This window comes from Corvus cornix, chromosome 2 (assembly GCF_000738735.6).
Source record: "Corvus cornix cornix isolate S_Up_H32 chromosome 2, ASM73873v5, whole genome shotgun sequence".
NCBI lineage: Eukaryota > Metazoa > Chordata > Aves > Passeriformes > Corvidae > Corvus > Corvus cornix.
In genome coordinates, this window is record NC_046333.1 from 118,954,497 (window position 1) to 118,982,400 (window position 27,904).

The 27,904-nt window shown below is 36.4% G+C and overlaps 1 protein-coding gene and 1 long non-coding RNA gene across 7 annotated transcripts in view; one reads left to right on the forward strand and one right to left on the reverse strand.

Annotated features, from left to right (window-relative positions):
* The window catches only part of PDE7A (phosphodiesterase 7A), a 75,890-nt gene that overhangs the window by 22,080 nt on the left and 25,906 nt on the right, over positions 1 to 27,904 (reverse strand). For 2 of the 5 annotated variants that reach the window (XM_039550087.1, XM_039550085.1), the window contains exons 2-3: positions 13,723 to 13,783; positions 6,464 to 6,547 (exon numbers count right to left, since the gene is read on the reverse strand). In XM_039550087.1, coding sequence (XP_039406021.1) covers positions 6,464 to 6,547; positions 13,723 to 13,783 — 145 coding nt within the window. Of the gene's footprint in view, positions 1 to 6,463; positions 6,548 to 7,038; positions 7,072 to 13,722; positions 13,784 to 20,562; positions 20,652 to 27,904 lie in introns of those variants that run through there. The other 3 variants (XM_039550088.1, XM_019289277.3, XM_039550086.1) reach the window with 3 other exon arrangements.
* On the forward strand, positions 2,955 to 27,469 carry LOC120409794. Of its 2 annotated transcripts, none has more exons than XR_005601594.1 (3): positions 2,955 to 4,860; positions 7,674 to 7,780; positions 26,339 to 27,469. It is a non-coding gene; the product is annotated as an uncharacterized LOC120409794 (long non-coding RNA). The 2 variants fall into 2 exon arrangements; XR_005601595.1 differs by lacking the exon at positions 26,339 to 27,469 and adding an exon at positions 17,412 to 19,318.

The window sequence follows — 27,904 nt, forward strand, 5'->3', positions numbered from 1 at the left end:
TAAGGCACTACACTCCTGCTTAAAAAAAATATTAAGCCATACTGTTTTGATTTTAATTTACAATATATAACCATTTCTATACACATTCATAAACCTTTTCCAAATAATAATGAGTGCTGGAAAATATGCTGTGGGTTAACGATTAATGAAATAAACATAGCATTGCAAGTGTCTTCTGACTGAGGAATCAGAAAAAAAAAATTAGGTTTCATGAAACTCTAGTAGTACCACAACTTTATTAAAAACTCTAGGGGTTTTCAACAGATGCTTCCTGATGGAGGGGAAGTGCTAGGCATCACCACCACCAAAGATAACTTCTTTCTGGAACGATCTTACAGAATGAAAGGATCTCACTGCCTCAGCAAAGCACAGAGCCAGAGAACCACGGAATAATTTAGGTGGGAAGGGACAGAAGAGACTTCTGAAAGTCCTTTAGTCCAATTCTCTGCTCAAAGCAGAGCTGATTTGAGAGAAATTACTCAAAGTGAAGGGATTAGACTACTTCGGTATGAAGTGCCAATTCTCCAATGGCACTGTAAGTCACTGCACAGCAGCAGAAGTGTAAAAAAAAAATCATGAAAAGTTGGATATTACTGATTTATCTTTTGAATTTTGGCTCATCTTAGTATTTCTGTAAACACCTCAGGAAAGACACAAAATTAAGTGAATTAAACAATGTCATTCCTGTGCTGGAATGAGTAACATTTTGCAATAATCTCAGGACTAGGAAACTACATACAAGGCAGTCTTTCTGTATCAATTTGCTGATTCATAAGCCCAGTTGTGTTTTTGGGGTTTTTTTAACCTGAATCCACTCACTGGGCAAGGCAAATCTGCAGTTCACAACAGCATACTGTGAACTAAGATACCTCACTGAAGCTAAATATTTAGAGGAATATCATCAGAACACAAATATACAAAATATATACAAACATAGCCTTTACAAAATGGGTTATGCCATGTTAATCAAGGTACTGATGCTCCTACAGAACACGACACAATGGTTCAACTCTTTTCCCAAAAGGATAATATATTCCAGACCGTCGCCAAATCATTTTCTTGCTGTCTTCCCAGAAAAACCCACCTTTCTTCTGTGTCCTAGAAATCTTCGCTCCTACAGTAAAGGAATGACAGAACCCTCAACTCATCTTTTTTGTCTGTTTTTCATCACCAGAAATAAAAGAATTGAAAAGTAACCCATATTGGTTAACAGAAAAAGCATTTCCTTTACCAGTATATGTGACCATCAACACAGTCAAACTGGCAGCAGAGATGAAAACAAAAGAACTCTCACATATTTTCTACCCAACTGTCCAGCATTAAAAAAAAAAAAAAAAGCCTTTCCAAATAATGTACTTGGAGAAGGAACACATCGAAGAAGTTCAAAAGAAAATAAAAGAAAATAGAAAGTATCTCTGTCTTCTTCCATGGTCAAACTTACGCCAGCAATGAAACACAGAGTGTGCTGTACGTGTGCTGTACGTGTGCAGGACTCCAGAGCACACACACTGTTTTACAGTAGCTTGGGAAGAAGAAACTATAGGTAAAACAAACATCTAGAATAACAAAAGAAAAAAACAAACCTGCTCTGTATTCTCAATTGGCACTTTTTATCCTCAAATCTTCCTTAACCAAGCTCACTTCAAGCTCACTCTTTCCATTTGGCCAATACAGCTGTAAATTTAGAACATTTTCTATGATTTCCCCTTCTGTGACTGCATTCTCCAAACTAAATCAAAGTCAAAATTTCTCTCACATTGTGGAACACAATTTATTTGAGTAATCTGGATTGTGAATAATTAGAAGACAATTTCAGAATTGCATCATTCACAGAAAGGCAGCTTTTGAAGAAATCTCTTAGGTACAAGCTTTTTACTCCTCAGTGATGGTGTTTTCAAAAGAAAACAAATACTTCAAGCTATGATCACACAGAAATCTTCTTGCATTACTTTATTGATTGTGAAACTCATCCTTCTTCACAGTAGATTGCTGAACAAGACAAACAATTACCATTAAACATAACCAAATAGATAATTCCTCTATTTTCTTGAAACAAAAAAGGCATTGAAATTCATCTGGACTATGCTTATTTTATCTCAATCTCTAGAAGGTATCATCAAAAGCATTATTAGCTGCTGCAACACAAGGATTTTTCAAATTGTTTCAGGCAATCAGTTTGGATTTGCACTCGTCTCTTCTTTGAATTCTGGCCTCTCAGCCAAAGGAAGTCTAAACTCACTGTTCAAGTGAATAAACCTTTGCCAATGGTTTGTGAGCTAGGAACTGGAAAGTTAAAAACATCATTGCAAACAGTATATGCTGACATTTTTGCCAGATCTCAGAATAGTTTATAATATGTTCCACAAAGTGTAATTTCCAATTAAACAGTCTGAAGGTTGTATAATAAAGTGGAATTTCATCACGTATTTGCACTCTCAAGAAAGAGAATTAGATTTAGCCATCACCTATAAAAATATCCCTTTCTTTCCATTCCCCCCTACAAAGGCTCCACATACAGCTAAGGAGAAGAACCATTTAAGTCTCAGGGAAGTCTTAAGTTTCCATCACATTGTTTTTTCTCCTATGTGAAGCATTATACTGTATGCAAGCAACTATTTTCTTCAAAATTGAGCATTCTTGAATGTTACCAAACACATACTGATTAACTCAAAATCCCATCTTCTAAGATATTTTAACTCACAGATGTGACAGATTTGATTATCTATAAAACATGAAACAGAGCCCCATATGATGGCAATATCATCATCTCCCCATAGAAGCATGCTCAGATGAGACTGGCATGAGAGAATTGTGAAAACCTTTTGACAAGATCTTACTTATTCTGGGCCAGGCACAACAGGAACAGCAAGAAGAAAAACATGTTTCTTCTCTGCAAAACCAAAGTATTCATTTTTCTGTCTGGTTCTTCTAGACTATATCCAACAACCCTTTCCTAAAAGGGAAGCTTAAAAGTATTAATTTCAGCTGTATCTGCATAAGACACTTCTCAATATTTTTTCTGTTATCTTAATTATTCATTTGATCTTTATTCATTTTGGCTTCACTTCCTCACTATAACATACTATACATATCATTGTGCACACTCACTGCTTTGGTTTTTTTTCAGGTGAAACAGTGAGTGATTAGGGCACATTATACATGCTTTTGTTTCTGCATGCTAGAAACACCTCAAACAATCAAAATTTCTTAAGTGTATTTGTGTGTGTGTATATACATACATATATTAAAAAATAGACGTTACTGACAACCTCTCAATAGCAAGAAAACAAAACCTAAAATTTTATTGCTGGCTTGCTATTTATGAAAAAGGGAATATTTTTATCCTGTCATTCACTAATTCTTCTACCAAAGATTTTGTTTCACATTAGCTTGTATCAACATATTCTGACATTGAAGACTGAATTACTGTCTGTGGTGTCTCAAGTAATGTAAAGAAAATTTTAAAGTATTTGTGTAAACTGTAGCCTATTTGTAAACCAGAAGACAGTGATTATAACCACTGCAATCACTTTTTTCCATAACTTCCCTGAAAACGAAACAGTACATGCTGCATTCTTACAGCAAACTGCAAAACTCCACTCTTGTTTCCCATGGAGTGAAAAGCAGACCCAGTGTTCTACAGTTCATTCAGTAAAACATTACCGTCTATGCATTTTACTGTGCAACAGTGAATTCAGAGGAAGAAAGTTGTGTGGCTACTCTCTCCTTTCCAGAAATGGTGGATCTGAGACGCTATCTTGAGTTTATGCCCATGGTCCCACACAGGAGTAACCAACAGTCACACAGTAAACAGCAAAACTACAAATTGATGACTCAGCATGAACCAACTGCCAACCACCAAGAAGAATATAATCCTGACTTTCCCCACTCACCAGGAAGCAGTCTTGTTGAAACAAAAATTTGTTTATTAAGCTATTCCTCTTGGTAGTTCCTGCAATTACCTATAAAAAAGTGACTTCTGGAATATAACGCAGAAGGAAAACTACCACCCAGCAAAGTTACTTTGATCATCAGTCAAATCCTACATTTAATAATCCTCAGATATGACTCCCATTCCACTGTCTCTAACAACAATATTTTTCCGATCATCTTCCTAAAATCAAATTTCCTAACAGTTACTGTTGAGAATACTTCTAGACAGGTTAGAAACTTGAATATTCATGTCTCAATTACAGAATTCTGGAATGAAGATACAGATGCTGAGCCTATAATGCCTAAGAAGGTACAGAAGTGATCTTTAGAAGTAAGTGCTGACAAACTTTTCTTCAGCAACACTAGCTGAAGTTGCAAGTTAAAATAGTGTTATGAAGAAAAGTAATGCATTTCAAATTCAGTACTCTTCCAACCTACCAGTAAAATACTGGGTCAAGAGCCTATCAATAAAATATTAGAAAAGAGACTGGTCAGCATATTATTAGCTAAACCTCCTGAAAGACATTCAACTTCTTCTCAAAACATCATTGACAGAAGGAGAAAATGCTGAACAACCAAAGTTAGCTAAGCAAAACACAAAACAGCAAATAATGCTTCAGGACTGACAGCCACTGTGTAAGTCATCTGCAAAACACACAAGCAATGATCACTGCAAAATGTTTAGAACCACAGAATAAAGCTAGTGGATAATAGAAAAAAGTTACAGTGCAACGATACAAACACAAAGGAGGAAGCATGTCCATGCATTACTGATGTTCAGGATACAGCTGTGATGGGGGGGAAAAAAAAGGCAACATTTAGATGGTTTCGTCTGCTTCAGCTGCAGAAGACACCCTTTCCAGTTCAGTATTTGCCCCAAGGAAAGAAGAGCTGACCGACTCCTCTCACGTGCTATTACTCATACAGGTGAGTATTTTTCGGTCGTGTAGCTCTATGTGGCAAAATCAACTCCTTCTGAAGTAACCAGGAGAGGCCAGGGAGAATATCCTAAAAATTAGGTCAAGTCTGATTCCTGCTACTTCTCTCTACTTGCCGTCTCATATGAGGTGCAAAGCAGCTGACAGAGGGAAGTTAAAAGACAAGAATTTTCTGGGCCTCCTAGCAACATTTTTGCTGTCATCAGACACCACAGGTCATGTTGCTAAAAGCTGGTGGCTGTGTCTGAACAAGTAGGGGCAAGGAGAAAGGGTGTGAAAGTCCTTTTCCTGATTAGTCATGATCTGCCTGATGCACAATCATCAGGATGGAAAGAAACAGTGTGATGAGGACCATAGAAAATAGTTAATTTGACAACAGCAATAATATCATACATTGACTGCCTTTTAACAGGTAGTTGTTTTAATACTTCTGTTAGTATTTTCCCACATCAGCATGAAATGCCACATATATATACACAAAAAGACACAGTTACGCACTTCATAAATTGCATGCTATTTCTACAGAGAATTTATTATACTCAGTCGGGACTTGAGATGAAACTCTTATCCTCTTTATTGAAAAAAATCTACATAGCACACTCTTCAAACTTTGTTTTCTCACCTATTTTTATGAAACTTTTGAACGAAACTAAGAGTTTAAGAGTTTTAGGTATGATCTCCTTTTAAAAAGAGTAACTTCAGTTAAGATCAGAGCATAAGACCAGCTTCTGCCACTCATTTTCATTAATAAGGTAATTACAACAACCACACTTACTACCATGAAATCAGCTTTACTAAATCTCTCCATTGCATTCAGAATACTTGGAATTGTGCTGATACAATGTTGGTATAGATCCTTTATGACACTTAATACATTCATCATTGGCATAATTTAATTAAGACTCAAATCCCCTGCACTTTTGCTGCATATTGTTTTGGTGGTTATTGAAACTTTATATTACCACAACTACTGTCAAATTTAGTTGTAACAATATAGATGGAAAATTCTACTTTTTTCTCTACGAAAATATTATTCTTGTAACACTTCCAAAAAGAAATGATTCCTCAAACACGTTATCAAAAAAATTTAGGCTGCTGTTTTCTACTAACATTTTAATCTTTATTTATTTGTCTATGTCCAAAAATTTAAGTCCTAGCTATACATTTGAGTAGATGTAATTCATTATGATAAGGTCACAAATATTGATATTACTGTAATACTGTTCAAGCATCATCTGGGACAGGGCCTTTCTACTGCTTTATAAAAATAGAAAAGTATTCTCCTCAACCGATTGTGTGTGCCAAGTAAGCACACAGCACACACATCAGTAGCTGTTTAGAAGATAAGTCTTCATTTCCATACTGATTCAGGTCTAAGTTCGATCAGTTTAAAATTATAGTTTTTTAAAAAAATATTTAGCAGTGAAGATTTTCCTCTTCTATTTTATCCTATGAGCTAGAACGAAAGATTTTCCTAAGTATAAAAAAAATGGTCTTGCTATAAGAGCTCCTAACTTTATTTTAGAGGCTCAGTAGTTAAAATTGATGGAAGCCTTTGTTTATTTGTCATTTATCTGCTTTTAAATACTTACAGTGAAAAATACGGAAATCAATGTATGGATGAGAACCTCTTCTCTCTGTTTCAAATCCTGCCCGACTTCTTACTCGCACATCTCCTAGAAACAGGGTCAAGAGTGAAATAAAAGTGTGGAAGAGTGGCAGAGATAAAATGCAAATGAACATAGCCTGGAGGGGGTAAAGATTCATGTACTTAATGGAGGAGAGTAATTCAAACAATAGGCCTACTTCAATGCTTTTTGTTTTAAAGGTGAAATTCAAAACAAAGTTTGAAGACTTGTTAAACATGCAATCACATGCTTTCTTGTCAAAATCTCTCCTGCCTAAGCATACGTTGCCAGAAGCATGTGATAAGCATTCAGATGAAATTGGGAAGAGCTTGCTACACCAGTATGGTAAAAATGCACCTTAATGTGACAGAAAACAAGAACAATTAAAGTTGATTTGTTCCTTAGTAACACACATACAACGATAACATTTTGTAGAATACAAAAAAGATTCAACTTCTAGAAATGGCAGCTTTTAGCAAATAAGCTAGTTACAATATGGTTTTATATTATATAATATTTTCCCACTAGCATTTACTTACTTGTGCTCAGCTGTTTGAATATTACACAAGAGCCTATTAAAATACCAAAACTCAGTATTAAAATTTTATCAAACTATTTTGCACTGTAATTAGCTTCAACCTGAATCTTTTAAGCATGCTAGTTGACTTCTACTTATGCATTTTACCAACTGAAAGCTGATCAGTATTCTTTCATTAGATATTTGTAGGTATTAATATAAGCAGTTCACCTGGATTAAAAGCTTTCACTTAAAATCCTTTTGCAATTACGAATTTGGAAAAATCTTCGAGGATCAAATGCAATAGTGTTTCCCTCCTCAAACCCTAACAAAGATAAATTTAAGATGTGCAAATGTTGTGGTTTCTAATGATGAAAATCCTTCAAGTGTCATACTCTCCTCACTTCAAACACAACACTTTTAACATGAAACCAAAGTAAGTAATTAACAAAATGAGTTTAACTATGACTGAGTTTATAAGAACTAAATAAAAATATAGCTATTTAATTTTCATCAAGTCACAGACATCTTGAGAGCATTTTTTTCCTTTTTTTCTTTTCTAACCTGCTAATCTGTAATGCTGAAGCAGGGAACTTGTCAGAAAATAGCTACAGGTACTGACTCACACTTCAGTAATATGCTTTTAATACTTAACAGGTATCTTTCTAGAGATTCATATCTATAAACACTGACACATCTACAGTGACGTGACGCACTTTACATGAATGTTACCTTGTGAGGCACGCTGCAAGCACCACAAAAGGGTAAGTAGGCCCAGGGCTCCCCTAAAGTTTACAGATCAGTAAAAACATACTAAATACGTATTGCCTTTTAGTTATTAATCCTTTTATTTTTTTAAAACTAAAAACCTTAAATGAGCTGCAAGGGAAAGCAACCCAATTACTATCTACAAGTATTATTTTTCAGACCACTTACAATATATTACTTATAAGGGCTTCAAGCATTCATTTGAGCAGAGTGCAAGAGACTTGTCTCCTTCCAGGCAATACAGAGGCAGCAAATTGTAGAACTCTTCTGTTAGGCACAAGCAACTGGTGAATTTTATTTACAAAATAAATTAATAAAAATGAAAAAGAGAGGAAACTTTGGAAGAGAGGGGGCAAATGCATTAGTAGCTGTATGTGAAAGTAACAGTTTACATGGAGGAAAATTCAACTTTCATTACCTTTCACTCATATTTATCTGGGTAATCAGGCATAGCTACACCTATGTGAGTAAGTTCACCAGCTACATTAAAAGAAAAATGAAAGAGGTTTTTTAGTGGAGCTAATTTTTTACAGAAAAGGTGATACAGCTTTTGTGATTTATTTTTAGTTTTCAAAGCAGGTCTTTACGTTTAGAATTTCTAAACCACAGCACAAATTAGCAAATAGTTTCAGCCAGTGTATAACTAGGTTTTGGTGAACAATTTGTTCCAAGTGTCAAGAACAGGAAAAGTTCACAGAAAAATACCTGAAGACCAACATGGAATTTTGCAAATAACAAAGCAAGTGGGTTCATCTGATAAATAATGTCCAGAAAATTTCTCTCTGCTTTGTTCTTTTTCATTTATTAGTACCCTTGTGTAACAGCATAGACAGAATAATATTATCCCTGTTGCCCTTGAAATGCCTGCGATGCTGACAATTTTAGGGAGGAAAACAATAAAAACTGTCTGTAAGTAAAATGAAGAAGTGCAACTAACTACATTATTTTGAACAGGAATCTATTTACAGGAATATTTAGCCAAAGAAGGAATCATATATTAAAAATGCACATGGCAAACTAAAGAAAAGGCAACTGTAATAAGATAAAGCTAAAATAAGTGTATTTACTTTCATACATATAAAATGAGAGATTCCCAGCAAGGGAAGCTAAATATTTTCATTACATAGTTATTGAACAAAATTTCCTCTCCCAAATCATGGTAGAAGAAGCTATTTTTTTAAAAACCAGTATCTCAACAATGGATTGATTTTTTCAGTTGGAATTATTCTAGAAAATGTATATGCTGGAAAAATATACCCCTTCTACAGGACTGGAATTTATTACAGCAAACAAACTAGAAAAATTCTCTTGTGCCAGAACAAAGGCAGAAGAGCCGCCTCCATTATCATGGTACAAAGCTGCTGCATTTTTCAAGATTTCAGACAACAAATGTGCTTAAAAAATATTGGTGGAATTTGATGATACCATACATCCATCTGAAATTTCTAAATATGTAGAAGCAGAAAAAGGAATAACTGGCTGCACATTATGAAACAATGTGCTATTAGCACAGTGAAACTAATCTCTAGTGCATATGTATAGTTAATTCCAAAACATCCAGAAATACTGGATCATCATTATGCATTCACTGTTTGGTTAATGTAACCTGCAGAAGATTAATGGATCCCAAATGCACCCACTTCACTGTACTTTCACACAACATAACACGTTCACAACAATTTGCTTGGGAAATCCTGCACAAGTGTTTTGCAACCCTGTGACTCTGAAGTTATGCAGAATTTTAAGGAAGAGACATGTTTATCTTCATAGGGAACTTTACAAAAAAGCACCAGATATCTCCGATTTGAGATTACGTTTATCAAACAAAAGGACACTGTTACATAATTCCTTCAAACAGCAACAGAAGTCCAGCCTCATAATCATTATTATGGTAGCTGAAATATTAAAATTCAACACCTAAACCAAAAGAACTTATGAATAGTTTTTGTTTTTTATTTAGACCTTTACAAACATACAGAAATGCTTACAAAATCTGTTTAAACCATCCACAGTCTGCTTATAGGTAAATTTCCTTGGGGAAGGGCACAGAAGTGGCAGGAAGCTGACTGACAGCTTTTATCTGAAGCGTCTCTTCTTGAGCCACTTTTAGCCACACTGGAAAGACTCCGATGTTACCTTAAGGGAACACATTTAAGTCCAGCATCTTAATGAAACTGGACTTCCAGGAACAATCTTTCCCTCTTTGAGAGTTTTGGTGATTCCAAAGAAACAAGAGAAAGATTTAAAAAATGTGAAGCCTTCCTTTCCAAACCTTATTTTGGGCACAAAAATGATACAATATCTGATGGCTGAGTATTTAGCTACACTTTTTTCCAGAATAGTCCAGCATGATCAGGATTGCTTGCACTTTTAAGACAAAGATCATACTGGCAGAAATTTAACTGAAGACTAAATAAATCATGGAAGAAGGAATGTAAGGAATGTAAGTGTTGCAGCTACAACTGAAAACTGAAAAGAAATTAGGGCTGTAACAAAACTTACCTTGAAACAGATTGCCTGTTCCTGCCCCTCTCTCAGATTCCTACTCACACCTCAAGGACAGCTCTGATACTTACGAGGCAGCTGAAATACCACAGCTGACATCCCTGGGCGTTAGGGTTACACAGCACATACTTGGTGCTACCCTAACACTGCAGTATGGCACAGTAACAATGCGGCAGCTGCTTGGGGAGCTGAGGCCATCCGGAGCAGGGGCAGAAACCTCAGAGATCATGGAGGACAGCTGGGAGCAGAATTATGACAGCCACCTCAAGGTAAAGCACTCAAGTCAGCCATGAGGTGGTGAAGAGCAGGATTTTCAGACAGAATTACTAACTTCATATATTATAACTCCTATTAAATTTGTTGGAGAAACAGATGACAGGTCAGCTGAATGCGCCAGAATTAAAGCAAACAATACAACATAAAAACCCCTACTAGAGAAGAGCATGCACCTACATTACACAGTAGCTTTTCTCCAGTGTTTCCTATTTGAAGTGATCAAGACCTCTAAAGAAAGGTAAATGCTTCAGTTGTAGTTGAGAAGTGCATGCTCACCAATACAAGCAGTCAGTGCCCCACGCTTTCTACCCCATGCACAGAAGAAAAACTTAGTCAATATAAAGCAACAAGAAAAAGAAACCAGAAAAGGAAGTAAGAGAACATCAAGGAAGTATCAAGATTACACAGAAGCACTTACAAGATATTTTGAGAATTCCTCGTAGTTGCTGAGAAAAGTGGCTGAGGTGATGCAGATGTATTAGCCTTTCCAAGATCTTAAAAGAAAAATTCTACAATGCTGCATCTGTATCTATATTTTAAAACAGTAAATAAGCCACTCGGGAGTGGCTTAGTGTATATTTTGGGAACGGGGTATGACAGATGAGTCACTACCGTCAATGCTGCTTGTTTATATCGACACACTGATGAACGCAGTTAGGAGTTAGGGGTTTTTTTGTGTACCCATAAAATAGGATCTTTTAAATTGAACCTGGACACACTGCTATACCACAGGAATTCCTATTTACTTGGTGTAAATGAATTTCCATTGGATTACCATTGGAACAGCCTGAAAAAACTGAATGAAGCAACTTCATGGCCAGCACAACTACACAAAGGCAGAGGGAGTTATTGTAGATACTCTTAGCCTTGTATTTTTGGTTTGCTAAGATAAACACCTTATCAAGGTACATTTTGCTAGTAGATACAGTCTGTGTGAAATAAAACCAACAAATAAAAGGCAAATCTTCTTGTGACTGTGCCTAACTTCCCATTAAGTTACAGCTGAGGATTCCTTATAGCTTATTCTGCTGAAGTGTACTAAGATAAATAAAACAAAAACAAAACTCTCACAATACTGTAAGAAATGCAATGCTTCACATTTCTTGCAAAAAATTCTAATGGAATATATTAACCCTTGAATCTACTCTGATATGAATGTTTCTACATACCGATGAGTCCAACTGTTCAGCTTTCAGGCTGGTCTTTTTTAAAGTCCATTTACAAGTACAAAAATAATAAATATGTAACTAGTTGCTAACTTGTACAGTATAGTGTACATAACATTTGGGAAAACCAAGTGATCTCTATTAAGTGAGAAAATAATACACATTTATCACATAATGATTCAAACCTCCCGTGAGCAATTTTTTGTTTGCTTGTTGATACCCTCCTCCCCCACCTAAGTTAGAAGTCAATCCTTTAAAAGATTTACTGCTTCTGAACAGCAGAAAAGCATGAATGAATTATGCCAGCAAGAGTTATACTATTCATAACAAGCACCAATCTCATTATTTAATAATTAATTCCAGTGAGAGTACAAGTGAAAAATTAATTTACTTAACATCATGTTCTGAATATTTTCCAGTTCTACCTATAAGAATAGTGGAAGATTTCCAAGACAAATTAGATTTTTCTCTCCATTGAGATGTATATACTAAAAACTACAGGAGGTCATGTTTTGCTTCTCTCTAGAATTATTTGAGCATTATCACAAATCCTTCTGCAGAAATGATGGGCCTAACTCCTTCATTTTAACTTTTGAAAACAAAATAAACCTATTTACAACAACAACAACAAAAAAAAACCTGAGCAGCTCTTTCAATAAACATTTAGAACCCAGCATCTTCTGTTCGCCCCTTAACAAATCCGCAAAGTAATTAAATTCTCTGATCAAAGCTCTGTCAGTAGACAGTCAGTGCTACAGTATTAACAACTTCACAAATGTAAAAATTCAAAATAATTGGAAAAAAAAAAAGTGAAGCTGCTAAGTCAAAATTGGATTTATATGTATACATGACCATATCTTCCTACATATGTAGGTTAGGACTACATAGTCATATACACACATGCATATAGCTTACAACTTTAAATTCACAGACAATGCAGCTATGAATTTCTGGGGACTTTAACATGTACAATATACCACTAAACTGAAAAGACTCGGGGCATAAAAAGACATGTTCTGGCTGATTTAGTTGGAGATGGTTAAGAATTTGTAATGAGTAGCTGTTGGTGTTCATTGAGCTGTGTGAGACATCACGCAAGCATTCATAGTCCATTTCAACACATATTCATAGCTCAAGATGGCTTAAATTAAGTGGCATCATTTAGCAGTGAAACAGACTTAGAGCACATACACAGTCCCCATGCCATCTGCACCACCAGCAGCCTCCAGAAGAGGTGCGGGAAATACTGAATCTGGCAGCCAGATCTGCAAGAGCTTTGCATCTTTCTCCTCCCAACAAGTGACCTCAACTCCTTCTGTGCACTCACTATCACAGAGGGCCTCCCCTGGACGCTTTTCCCTCCCAATACCATTCTTTTGTTTGAATTCGGCTTTACCCTTTATCTCCTTGCTACTCTGGAAGCACCCGTCAGTAAGTTGACTGAACTACTCCACCCTGTCAAGCGCCCTTTCCCTTCTCAAGTTGCCTTCTAGGATTAATGAGAAAAATATTGTTTGAAATCATATCACTATTTCAAGAACACCTCGCGCATTTCATAGCCCCAGTATTGAAGTTTTTAAGAGTGTGTGGTAACTCTCAAACAAGTGTTCTCTAAGCTGCAGTTTTAACTAGAAAGATACCATACAGAGGCGGCAAATTCCATCACAGAAAGATCAATTATGAGTCACTTAGAAAACTTTACTTCTACCAAACACATTAGTTTAATTATAAGAACTTTGCTTTTTCTTTAATATAGGAGTAAAACATCCTACACAATGCTTAACTCAGGAAAAAAAGAAAAGGAAAAAGGCAAACAACCAAAAAACCCAAGTCAACACAAAACAACCCACACTCTTCTAGAGATTCTAACCAAAATATTATCCAGGAGAAAGAGAATGGTAAGTTTATTAATTCAACAGAGATATTAAAAAGTTCTTACTTAAATCAATCATAAATGTTGGAACTTGCAATATAGAAACTGGTATGCTTACCTAGCATACGAATGTACAACGCAGTCTGATCAGAGCTGTCATAGGAAATTGCTCCACGCCTCTGAAAAAAAACAAGTGTATTTTAAGCAAGTTAGAAGTAAATAATTTCTAAATTGAAATAAAAATAAAGTATTAATTGACCATTTCAATTTTAACTCAAAACTAATTTTAGAAATTTTGTGTCTTTCATGCAAAATGCACCTTTCAAGTATATATATCTACTTATTTTGTTTTAAGAAGCGACAAAGGAAGGATAGGAATTGGTAGTGAAAAGATTATGAGAAGCGGGATGAGTGTGGTAAAAAACATCCCCATATATTTCATTACAATGTTCCTCAATCATTCCTCACAATAAAAAAGATGTAGAACGAGATTACACAGACACAAGAAAGTGCTTCTCCTGGCCTTCCAGAACACCATACTTGAAACAAATACTTGCAGTTCCTGGTTTATGTATTTACTTTTATCTCTGGGGTATTTCCATCTTCCAAAGGTAAAAGAAGTAAAAGAACTGAAATTACACCATTACTGCAGCCCTAGGATGCCACATGCTACATTCATTGTAGCCAGTATTTTCTGTAGGCAAAGCAAGGTATCACTGAGGTAAAATGTTATACATAAAGGCATTTCAGAGAAAGCCAGCAAGTAGTATTTCATATTTGATGATAAAAGTTCAGAAGAGTCATCAAGTTATCCACGCACAACACTGAGATACTCCCATATAAACTGTATTTCTTATCTACATGGGACACATATGTTTCATACATATTCAGCTACTGCGATAGTTACAATCCAAGAAGTCTCCCACAAGGTGGTGAATTGGTCCTCTATCAGCAAAAAACTGGAGGAATGTTCTTACTGCTACACATCACTGGCATCACACAGTCTGCAAAGCATGGCTCGACCCAGCACCCAGCCTCACGTCTTGCTTTTACTGTACTTTGACCATCTTCTGCCCATTCCTAAGGCCTTCATTAATGTTACTTGTTAATCCAAGGATTAGAAGATCACCTTCACAATCAGACCTCCATTTTGACAGTTCAGAACATTTGTTCTTTACAGAAATAAGATTTTTTGTGGAGGGTGCACATTAGAAACTCCTACGACCTCCCTGTACACCACACCTCTTTCTTACACTGAGGACAGTGAAGTCCTCAAGGCCACCAAGAGTCAATACATGCCTTTGAGAACTTCAGATAAAAGCCAAGCTGGTGGTGAACACAATCACTCATTTTTTCATTTGTGCAGCAGGAACAACACTACCTCATGGACATGCAAGAGCCTGAAAATGTGCAAGTTCAAAAGATAAGAAATCAAACCATGTGAGGAAGTAGGATAGAAAAAATAATGTTGGCTATTGAGAAGAATACTGAAGGAAAGAAAATGAAGGAAAGAAAAATTACGTGGAAAGGCAAAAAGGCAGAACTGCTGATATGCATCTATTTACAGAACAAGCTGAATGAACTCAAAGACAGACTAGAGATGAATAACCTCAATCACTGTGATTTGTACAAGTGATGTGCTAAGACTCCAAACTTGTAACTTTTTAAAATATTTTCATGCTAAAACAAAAAAGAAAACATTACACTTGAAGCTGTAGAAGTTTTTTCCAAAAGTAAGCTTTCTATGTAATTACAGAAGTGACCAAAGACCTTGCTCCAAATGTGGTCCAATAATAACGGCTGTTGTAAAGACTACAAGGAAGAATTCCCTGTACAGAACTTTTATGTTGTCTTAGCTTTTGTTCTATATTTCCTTGGAAGATCATAAACCACACAAATAATTCCTCAATATATATTTGTACAGCATTTTTCATAGCAGTGTGCCTGTCCCAATGGGAAAGGCAGAAATACAACTCATCAGCCAGAAAATGATGCTGGTTTCTCACTAACATTTTTCAATTTCTTTCATTGAACCTGCCTTTGAGAGTTTCAGAAAATCTCAGCTGAACGTATTTTTCAGTAGCTTGGAACATTTCACATCACTGACTAGGCACAATCAGTGATGTAATTTAGTGCTAACTTGCAATTTGCACCTGTCTATCACAGATTCCTGGACATGTCCAGTACAGTTCTGTAATCTAATACAGGAGAAACCTAAGCATGCATGCAGCTACAAGACCCATGTACAACTGGAGCATTAGACTCCATAAAGAAAACAATATACAAAAATTTACTGAAAAATAAACCCTTTTGATATGTCAATTCTAAAATATTACTTGCTCCCTAAAAATATTGTTAGATAAAGCAGTCTATATAAAGTACTGCATCCATGTATGGTATCAAACAGAAAGCACATTTTTAAAAACAAAGTAGTTGCTTATATAGACAAGTGGTTGTGCTCTGTAAGGAAATATTTGAAACAATCAAATCTATTAAAATTACCTTTGAAGGTTTGGTTTTCTAAGGAAAAGTAGAGACAATTTATTGTATAAATTTCACTAGCAATACTTCACAAATAGTAGGACAATTTCAGCTAATTTTGCTAAAAGGACTGAGGTGTTAAAGATACTTCATTCATTGAAATTTGTTAAATAAAACAGGTAAGAGGAAAACACGTATTAGCAAGTTCCACCAACAGGCAGATGTTGGGTGGGTGATGAGTGGTCAGACCTTTTATCTTTAGACCAGGTAAATAAGTGAGGTACAGATAGTTGAGCACTGTGGTGGGCAGTCAGAGACAAAGGATAAAGCTAATGGTACAGAGGTTTTTTAGCAACTTGTGATAGGTAAACAAATAATATTGCACTCATCCAGATGAAGACTGCATTGTGTCAGCTTACTCTGCAAACACCTAACAGACCATCTACTGCAGGTTATGGTGTATCACCTATTTCTCCACTTCAAATAATACAGCCAGTGCATTTGTTATTCTACCCACTACAGTACTCTAGAAAAATGCAAGGGAAAAGGCAGAAAGAGAGAAGTAATTTAATGTATGCTGTGTGTGGTTCTTTAAGATATACTGCCCAGATTTCACCACTTACACCCAGCAAATAGAAAAACCAGATTTAATGCTTCAGCTTTTACTGAGACATGATCTGACAGACAGCAAACTCATAAGGAGGAAGGCAAATGTGTCTCAAAGAACTAAAGTTACTGTAAAGCACTCAACAATTCAATTTAATCAGCAGGATTTTACCCTTGTCGATGACCAAAAATGCCACCCTCCTTATGGCTAATCAAAGGCCCACTCTCTGTAGCCTACACCAAGACATCAAGACTATACTAACCCTAAAATATACTTTACTTACACAGATGAGATGACCATAGCATACACTGAATCACCCTACAGACACCTTGGATCAGAAATCTTTGTGGATTAAGACTGACTTCTGGCACCTCAAAATATTACTTGTTGTCACGTTATTGTCAATATTTTTAAGTCATTTAGCATAAAATTTTATTTCTATATCTCTGCCACCTCTTTGATCTCCCTGAGGATTTGTACATGTTAAAAACAGTACTGACCTTCTGTACAAATATCAAACAAATAAGCACCATTCCAGCAAGCAGACAGAATTACTAGTGCTCAAAGACAAGACAATCCTAATGTGTTTGTGTTTAGGCAGGTTCTGTTTTCAAGCACATGGACTGCTTGGTTGGTGGGAATGTCTACTGGACTCCAAGTGATTCAACAAATTCCTCAAATGATTAGGTGAGGTTCTCAACTGCTCTGCTCATTTCCAGGCACGAGCACAGCCATCTGAACTGGGTGGGCTCTTTTGCTTCAGTGGTGAAGATGGATGTCAGAAGGATGACTGGGAAGGATTGTTTATACTGGACTTCACCTTTCAAAGCCTCACCTTAAACTTCAGTTTCACACTAGAGTATCGTTTATTCTTCCAAAGGGCAATACAGTAAAAAAAGCTTCCATTTTTCCTGCTTTTGTGACATATTTTTGGAAAGTGAATGGAAGAAGTTCAAACTAAATTGGAAAATCCATTAATCCTCTAAGAACAACACTGATACAAGGCCTCTGCAAAAATATGTGAAGGGACTATCCACCAGAACCTAGATTTCAGTCAGATCTCTTTGAACACCTTTTCAGAGAGTATAGCAAGTTATTAAAGGCCACGCAATGGGAACAATGTGCCAAAATAGCACACAGATACATCTTCAAAGGGAAACCGCTTCAGTGATGCTTGGGAGTACAAGCATTTGCATGTACCACTTGGAAACGGAGCACCTGCTGCTGTTTGTGTCAAACAGAAATGTTTCCATTGATGTATCAGTTTTATCACATGGACTTCCCAATCTTGTTGAGAGCAGAGCACCAGCATTACTGCTGGACACTTCATTTTGGCAAGGGCCAGCTTTTGGACTGCCAAGCAAAACATCTGCTAGTCTCATTCTCTAACAAAACCTGCTGGAGCTGCTGGCCTTCAAAATTCAGTACCAGCCATCAGAAAGAACCATCCACACTTTTTGATGGACTACAGAACCCTCACTTTGCTACTCAGTTGTTTATCCAGAAGCTGGGAAAGAAAAGACAGAGAGCAACACAGCCAGGCAAGTGTTTTTACATACCTGACTTTTCAGTCCAAGCTCTCTGCTCAACTATCAGAGCATTAGTCTCAACTGCTCTGAAGATGAGTGTGGAGAAGTTGCTATACCATGGCAACTGAAATGTACTGGTTATGCTGCCTCAAATATACACACTTGGAAAGCATTTAAGATCATAAGACGGTTTATCAACTAGAAGTCTTGAGAATGACAAACTAATTAAGACCTTATTTCTCCAACTAATATTATATTTCAAAAGCAAGACTCTCGTGTATCTTAGACTTATTTCAAGTATTTATAAGTTCCATACTAATATATGATCCATAGTTTTCCAAAAGGCACCACAAAGCTTTTACCTCACTAAAGCACAGACAAATGTTCTTTACAAGCACTTAAACTGACAATGAACTCAGGTAAGCCTGAGTATGCAAAATGGTTCTACTACTATTATTAAAAATTTTCACTGGAGTTCGAAGCAGTACTTTGAAAGTTTGTCAAACCAACAGTAAGAAAGTGTAGTTAACACTGCCTTCCTGAAATGAAATCAGCAATAGGAACCACCCTTTCTTTCAAATATCTGAATGTGATAATTTTATTATTTTCTTCCATATAAAGCTATTTCACATGATCATCTCCCAAGACAGATGGCAACCATTTTTAAACTTAGCTATCATTTGAATGATAATTATCAATGTTAATGATACATATATCTAACAAGCATCTGTAAGCTATTTTTTCTTATATACCTCAGACGTATATCATGTGGCATAAGACTTATCCAAAGCTTTATCAACATAAAAAAAATCAAAATTTAACAAAAATATACAAAACAAAAGCTTGACAATTGATCAGGAAGAATGTACAGTAAAAAAAAAAAACACATAAGCAATTGGTTTACGTGAGGACAGTAACGAACAGGGGTATTGCCTTTAGAAACTAGATCAGCATAGCAGAAAGACTCTAAATGGATGAACACAAAAATACTAATTCTCAAAAAGAAACAACCATTAGCACATGTAAAAACAAAGTCATAAATAGCAGGGATTTTTATGCCTAACTGTATTATGTCAGCTACCTGGAACTCCTATTTCTCCCCACCTTAAAACAATCTCTGACCAAACTGGATTAGACATAACTCTTGAACAGGCTCTTTATGTCAAGTTCCAGAAAGCCAGCAGTTTGACAATATACCAGTAAAATGTGGATGATGTACTGGTATAGCACACAGGCTGTAAAACTCTGGTGTTTAGAATCTGCCTTCAGTCACAAGTGAACATCAATTGGGTACCCTGGTCTTTTTCTTGATGTGACAGAAGTTGTCACAAGTGCTAGCTAGCAACTAAGCCTGACCATTTTTGCTTTTAATAAATTTAGAAACATGTTATTGGCAATGACTGAAGAGTACAGGCATGGATGCCTGGTAAAGCTTGTTTTCACAACAAACTCAAATTCATGCTTGTTCAGATTCTTCTGTTAACTACACAATAATTTTAGAAGTATGTATCAATAACAATAACAAGAAAAAAAACCTATCTAAAAATGCAGCAATTCTACGTTTTTTCAGTTTCCCTCATTCTCTCCAATGATTCTGGCTCTCCTTCATAACCCTACACTTAATTTTTTTACTCCTTTTGGAATTAATTCCAGATTATACAGCAAGCTATGCTGAGAAGAGCCTGGTCTCATCTCCAGGCACCAATCTCACCCATATTTACTAGCACAAATATCCATTATGGGAATACTTACATTCCTTGGAATGAAAGAGTAAAAACTTAATCCTAACATTAGTATGCATTTTTCAAAACACAGGGATCTCAAATGGAAAGGCTACAAAGTAAGTAAAGTAGGTATTTCACATAAGCAAACAAAACTGGTATTTCCACTCCTGCAACTCTGAAATCAACAATACAAAAAGGATATCCTGTCCAGGAAGCAAAATACACTAATTCGTATTATTCTCACTATGTTTTAAATTGTTTTTCCTTATTTTCACAAAGCCTTTAAAGTGCTATAAAATTGAAAATCTGTTAGTAACAGAGGCAAGACAACTCCGGCCATTCAGAAGCCATTTCAGATCCTTTTTTTCCCCTCTGTCCTAACTGGCACCCCTACAAACACACTCCTTCCCACTTCAAGGCAAGCAAAAGTCAAGAGCTACAAAATCATGTATGAACACTTAGGAAACACAATCTTAAATGGCGAATGACATGTTTCCAAAACAGATTAGATTTAAAAAGGAAAAATAAGCACTCGTGAAGTTCTTAATGACTTCTTATTGACTTTTCACACTACTTCTAAACCCAGTTAGTCAAAACTGAATTTAAAAATGGCCTACCTTAGAAGTAATCCATTTGATTAGGATCAGAGCTAAACACCAGATCAATGCAATTCCCATTGGATCACCCCAAATACCTGAAGCATAATCTCCCCCCGATGGCCGCCCGTGCTGAAAGCAGCAGGGCACAGCAGTGAGGCACAAGGCAGGCAGCAGCTGTCACCTGACAGCCCCTGCAATGTGCTCTGCCCCGCTCCTCTCTGCCAACGCTGGACTCAACAAGAACGGTTTACAACCAGAGAACATGGCAATTAGTGAAACCTTACTAAACCCCACAGAAACGCTAAAGGAAATGTAAAACCACAATTACATCCTTTCATCATATCTAAATACAGCAAAGTGTGCCAGACAACAGGATCAAACTCCTGTAGTCAAAACACCCAAGCTAATTCAGGATATTGCCTTGCCTTCAAATGCTATGAAGAGCCTGTTTCCAGCAGATTCCACCACTTGTGATATTCACACATTCCTTTTATCTCTGCCACCTGGAGAACTGCCATGAACTGAACTTCAAAACATATTTCAAAATTGCTTTTATAGCAATGTACTATAAATAACATTAATGAAAGTTAATGCACCAAATATGTGCAATTGTTCAAACCAACTGTCATTGTCTAACTTCTTCTTTTGTCCACTAAATACCAGGCCATCCTTCATGCTGTCTTTTTAGCCATTCAGACTCATGCCTGAACTGGCATATGGCTTTCATTTATTGCTGCAGGGGTTGAACCTGGCTACAGGCTCCCTAGCCCTTCCCAGGGTTGGAAAGCAGACTAACTTCCTCCAAGAACACTGATAATACAGCAAAGTGATCCTACATGCTTGGTGCAGCTTTGAGATTCATTCTAATTTTTGTAATTTTAAGCTGACAATAATGTTTCATTTCAGAAATACAAGTAAATCTCAAATACTTTGGAAAAAAAGGAGCTACAGTGGGGGAGAAAAAGGAACAGTGTGGGATAATGAGGAGTTTAAAAGGATGAAGCTGAATAACTGAAAGCAAAATTATATGAAGAGTCTGTTCTTCCTTTTTTTTTTTTTTTTTTTTTGCAAGAAAATGAATTCCAAGTTCCAATGTGTGCACAAAATACAAAAGTTAGCACAGATCACCGAAGGAGTAGTTTTAACACTGAGGAGCTAATTTCCTTCCGTCCAAAGGAAAAGTGGACACATACCACAGTGGATGTTTACTGAATTAAGGAGAAGATTTGTTAAGTGGGATAGGCTCTTTGTTATTTTATATCATGATTCCAAATATTTATACTGTCTTTTAAGCTATAATCATGGTCTCAGCACAACCTGTGAATCCCTACAGAACCATTACATTCTGAGCATTTATCTTCTGCCCTGTCCCTATGCCCTGGAAAACCAGTCAGATCAAAACCAAAGGCAAGAACATTCAGAATGGGTCTTTTGGTACCTCACTTAATGAATGCAGCACTTTTCTAAAGGTCTGTCAAGTTCCATCTAAAATACAAACTGTCACAGAGATAGATTTTAAAACATTACCACCTCCAAACATTTGACAAGGTTAAAACACCCTGACAATTAACCACCACCAGTCTGATGTTACTTTAAAAAAACAAACCCACAGTAAATGGCATCAGGCTATATTTGCATTACAATTTGGCACAACTGGAGCAGATTAAAACACAGCTGCTGCTCAGATCTTTACACCTATACTATATGAAACCCAGGAGTTTTAATTTTTTTTTGCAGGCCATATTTACTCCAACTTCCTGAACCAGACCCTACCACAGGAGGTTCAAAGCTGCTAAAAAATGACCAAAACCTGATCAAAACTCTACAACCATATTGAGGATTAGGGCACATTTGGTGCACACAATGAGTGAAATGACTTAAGTTTCTTTTGGAAGAACCAAAACCAGTCTGGAAAACAACAAAATGCGCCCAGCAAACAAGAACAATGAGGTGATTTGCTTCAAGACTAAACTCTCCTCTGAATGAAACTCCAGCATAAATACCCTTATACTCTTTGAAATGTCAAGCATTCCTCTCAGTCATCACTATTATCAATCCTGGACAAGTCTTCTCTTTTCCTGTCTCAAAACACATGAAGATGTTCTTGGATTGTGTGCACGGTCTTGTCCCATGTGCACGGAGCAAGACTTTCTTCCACCAATTTCAGAAATACAACATTATCTTAGAAAACAGAGCTATACAAACTGATTACCCTTGCCTCTTTTGTCTTCCACCATTAAGTGGTTTAATTAAGAAGCCTCCCCTTACTGAAAGTTTTCTTAAAACTGTCTCATGCATAATTTTAATACGAGAACACAGAAATAAAAATATTTGCCCACCTGTTAAGCACCACTACACCATTATTTGTTTTAATTATGGCTTGGAAATGGAAAGATTGTTTTGGCAATACAATTCTGAATTTGGAGACAGAGTAAGATCAGAAATTACACTGGTTTGTATGAGAAGTTTAAGAAATCAGCACAGAAGCTAAAGTGCTTCGTTTGGGGAAAGTACTGCTTTGAATAACCCCACTAACAATTCCAAGGTGAAAGTGAAATAAATTACATTTTACAAATATGTGGAAGAAATTATTCAAGGTCATTAGTACATATGGTAAACCCGCAGGTAGAAGGCTACATAAAAATGAGGTAATACTAAATTCCCTCTGTGTTAACGTACTACCTGTTATACTGCCTCAGTTCTGGAGGTGCAGTGACCCTTGAGCTGTGGACATCACCATCAGTTTCAGCTTCATCTTGAAACTGAGAAGCACACCAAAAAGAACAGCTATCATACATTGCATTGTATTTTTAAAAATTGGGGAAGTTGCTAATGCTGTTTCATTTTCTTTCTTCTCTTTTTCTTTACTGCTTTCTAACAGATTCTCAGTTTTCTAAAATCTATTTCCTTGATGTCTGCAGAGACACCATGTTTGATAAGGCAGTTAACATTCACATACAAGTTGTTACTTATTCCTCTCTCCTTACCATCAGCTCACATGTACAAGTGCAATTGCTGTCTCTTATCATTTCCAAAGAAACACAAATATCCCAATGAATTCAATGCAGACTTGATGATACTCAGCACTGTAGATGCATCTCTGCAGTCAAAGACATGTTTTGCTACAATTTTTGCATTTACTGAACAAACCTTTCTGTGCTATTCCTGGTAAGACAAGTATGCATTATCAATACAGCAGAAAGCAGTTGGGATCTTGCAACAGGCGTTACAAAGATTCCACTAAGGAATTTGCTAGAGCTACCAGTTTGCTCTCATTGGGAAACAGGCATCACATGGGACCAGCTCCTACCCATTCAAAGAAGCTCCCCCATTAATATACCATGGTGATTTGTAAGGCTCCAATTATTTCCATATACACTCCTAGAGATCTGCAAGGCTCCATGTGGAAACCCATTATTTCCTATTACGTACTCTGTTATCTGAAGTATCAAGTACAGGATCCCAAATTTGCCTGTGTATTTCTAAATATCCATCTGTTCCAATCCTTTTCTATTTTTATTTATTTTCCTGAAGTTCATCAGCTCTGAAGAATGACTCAGGGTTGCCTTACAAAGCTTAGTAACTACTGTTTGTGCAGAAGTGTCTTTAAATGCTCCACTTCCCCCCCCCAAAAAAACATTTCAGTAACACCTACAAGAAATCCAGAATTGAAGCAAGAGCACCAAATTTCAGAGACATTACTGGGTCTCAGATGATGCTCCGTTTTAAATACAGCAGGGCTTCACAGATCTCCATTACCACCTGAGCTTTTATGCAAAAGTTTGAGGCCTGTTGCTAATCACTCCTACTTGCCAGAATGACCTGATTTCGTGTGCATGCACTTGTACACCTGGCCCAGAAAAGAAATCTCCATGGAGTCTCCTTTGCCCTTCAAACACCCCCTTCCAGAACAGAGGCTTGTGGCACACTGATTTCTAGGATACACTCCTGAGTGACCTATTACTTGCTATGAACCAGCCAGGGAACCTTACTGTATTTATATTAACAGCATGTAATGACAGTAGAGGAATAAGCCTATCACTTACAAATTCATCAGCACACAGTGGAAAATAAACACAACTAATTTCTATCTTTTCTTTGCTTTTCTCCTTGTCTCATTATAAATCATGTGTGATCTCTCTCTCCAGCGGACTTCACTAAAAAAGAATAATTAAATGGTAATCTATGAGTATTCTTGTAACAAGTGTGGGTAGCTACTGCTGCAGCCCAACCCAACCACTAAACACTGCACCCAATGAAAAAAAAGAAGAAAATGCACCATTATTTTTATAGATATTGAGAACAGAACTTCTAGAATTTCACAATGTATACACAGCGAACAACTTTTACAAATGCTACTTCTATTCACATCTTAATTTAAAATGTTATCTAAGCATTTTACTTTCAATTCAGCTTCTTATTTAAAAGATTTGCCATGTTAGCCTAAGTTGCAACTAGGTACAAGATTCCAACTATTCTAGCTGCTTATTAACGAAATCATAGAATGATTTAGGTTGGAAAAGACCTTTAAGACCATCAAGTCCAACCGTTAACCCAACGCTGCCAAGTCCACCACTAGGCCATATCCCTAAACGCCACACCTACACATCTTTTAGATAACTCCAGGGACAGTGACTCATCAACAAAGCTACATATCAGGTAGCAAACCATAAGCAAACATGAAAATTTAAGAAAGTTAGAAAATTCACCGTCACAACCACGTATAAATTATCATTGCAACTACCTAACTCACTGCAACTAAACTCAAAAGGCTGGTTGATCTTAAACCAAGGGCTGAGAACTCCAAAACATGAACTTTGAAAGTCAAGGACAGCTACCGATCCAGAAAGCTGAAAATATAACCTTAAAGACCACTTTTCAGTTTTAGAAATTTTCCATTTCAGCTCTCAGTAAGACAGAAAAAGAAAGAAATCCCCCTTAGAAAAGATACAAACCCATTGAATGAAAGAAGTCAACAAGTTGCCTTTCCGTACCATCGCCCATTCTGTGAGTTTTCTATTGCTACTGCAACATAGCAATAGAAAACTATCAGGGTCATTCTATATGTCCTTTATTTCTAAAAGGGGTAAGAGGTAGTCTATCTTTTATAAACAAATCACATAAATCTTTGTCCAAAAAAGCACACTTTTAAACACTGCATTTTTCTGATTGCTGTTTTAAACCTTTCATTTGCTCAACATCATGATTTTCAGGTTAACAGAAATGGACATGTAACACTGAAAAAGCAAAAACATCCACATCATATTTGAGGGGTGGATAAGAACACATTTTTAATTTCCTTGCATAGATTAAACACCTTAAAACAGATTACTTCTTTTTAAAATGATTCTTTGCAATACAAATTAGAACACTCTCAGTGCCTCTGTCATATCATGAACTTCAGTTCTGTGTTTTCATAAGAGAAAGTGTTATATGGTATAAACTGGCTCAGTGACAAGCAATCCAATTTAGATCATTTAAATTTAGAAACTCTGAAATTTACTGCTTTAGGTAAAAAAAAATCACCGGAAGATTAACTGAAGCTCTACAATACAGTATTCTTTCTCTGATTTATTCAGACACCCATTTTCAAAGGATGTTTACTTACTATGGCATTTTAGGCCTTTGTATAAATTCACATAACTAAGATTTCTGCTTCTCTCCAGAGAAGCAATTTTGGAAAGAAGTTATACTCCACTTTTTTCAAAGCCTCTTGAAAGAAACAAACAAATTTAAGAAGTATGAAAAAGTTCGGACAAAGCTGACACACATGTATTTGTCATTTGTTTTTTAGGAAATACTCATTTTTTAACCATTGGATGTAGTGAATCTTACCACCTTTGACAAAGAACCATATTAGAGTTGTACAGATGCTCAACCAGGACTGGTCTACAGCAGCCTGTATCTGCCCACACCTGTTGGCAGGTACTGTCATCTGCTCATTCATAGCAAGAAACTGGTCCAATTTTGGAGCTCAATACAAATACCTTCATCTGTGATTTTGAAGAGTTAAAGAACTGTACCATTGTTACAAGACAAAGTTCCATCAGGGCCTCAAGACTGCAATCCACTCAGTAAAGGCAGACTGCTCTGAAGGTGAGATGCAAGAAGTTGAGTTTTAGCTGCTCTGAGTTACTACATTTCACTATTAAATACACCTTCAGCGAAGACTGAATGGTATACTGGAAGCAGATAAACAGTAATTTCAATTCCCACATACTTCACATATTGCAAGTAACCTGGCTATGGAAGTGAAAACAGTTGAACAGTAACGTGTGACAAGAAAAGCTACCAAAGTTTCAGACTTTGGAATAAAAAATTTATGTTCTATTTCTAAAGCACATCCTTTGAACAGTGAAAGATCATCTTACTGTGCTATATTTAAATGGCAATCTAAATAAAAAACATCGAGTTTACAATCTCACAGAAAGATACCGCAAAACTGTCAACACATCGCAACAACCAGAAAAGAAAATTACAGAACTTAAAGTCACAGAAGTTGTATCTTCACAAGTTATCAACAGAAGACACAAAGGACACAACAAGTCTGTCCTCTAAATTCAAGGTTGAAGCTTTTTTCCTCGGGGAGAAGCTTTTCCAGTAACTTTTATGCTTATGTGAACACTACTAGCTCACCTGTGCAGCTTCAGAGCTTCCAGAAGCATGTGTGTGGAAAGGGGGAGCACAGGAAGCACTCAGGGCTTCCCCACACAGCAGCTCTACGTATGAATTTCTACAGTTCTGTCTGTCCCGCTCATGAACTCAGAGAACAGAGCAATGCAGTGCAACAAATAAAGGCTAAAAGGCACAGGAGCAGGCACAATGTGAGATGTTCCTTTTCACTTGCTCCCTGGGCTTCTCTCTCATTCACACGTGAAAAAGAAATAAATAAAATTTATGGTAACAACTAAGAGCCTCTATTTGACTAAGTGATGGGTACTCCCATAGCTATGAGGGCTCACCTCTCTCTAACCCTAAGTATTATTTTCCTGCCTGGTTCTTGTCTAGCAAGTTTTCTCTAATCCAGTACTGCTAAAAGCTACCTTCAACCCCTTCATGCACACTTCAATTCACTTTATAGGAAGCTTTTAAAGAACAGTTTACACAGAATTAAAATATTCACACTTACTGAGACTCCCCAGGCAACACAGCTTCCATTTACTTTAAGCAAGGATTTTCAATATTCAAATCTCATTTAAAAAAAATTAACAATTCCCACAGGGAAAAAAGAAACAAAACAAAACCTAACACATTTCGGCAGTTCCCTAGGCAAACTGGCATATGTTAAAGCTCCAAAAGTATGTTAAATATTAAAAAGGCAGTACTAAAATCATCTTTGTTTCTCCTTCCTTGCTAGCCA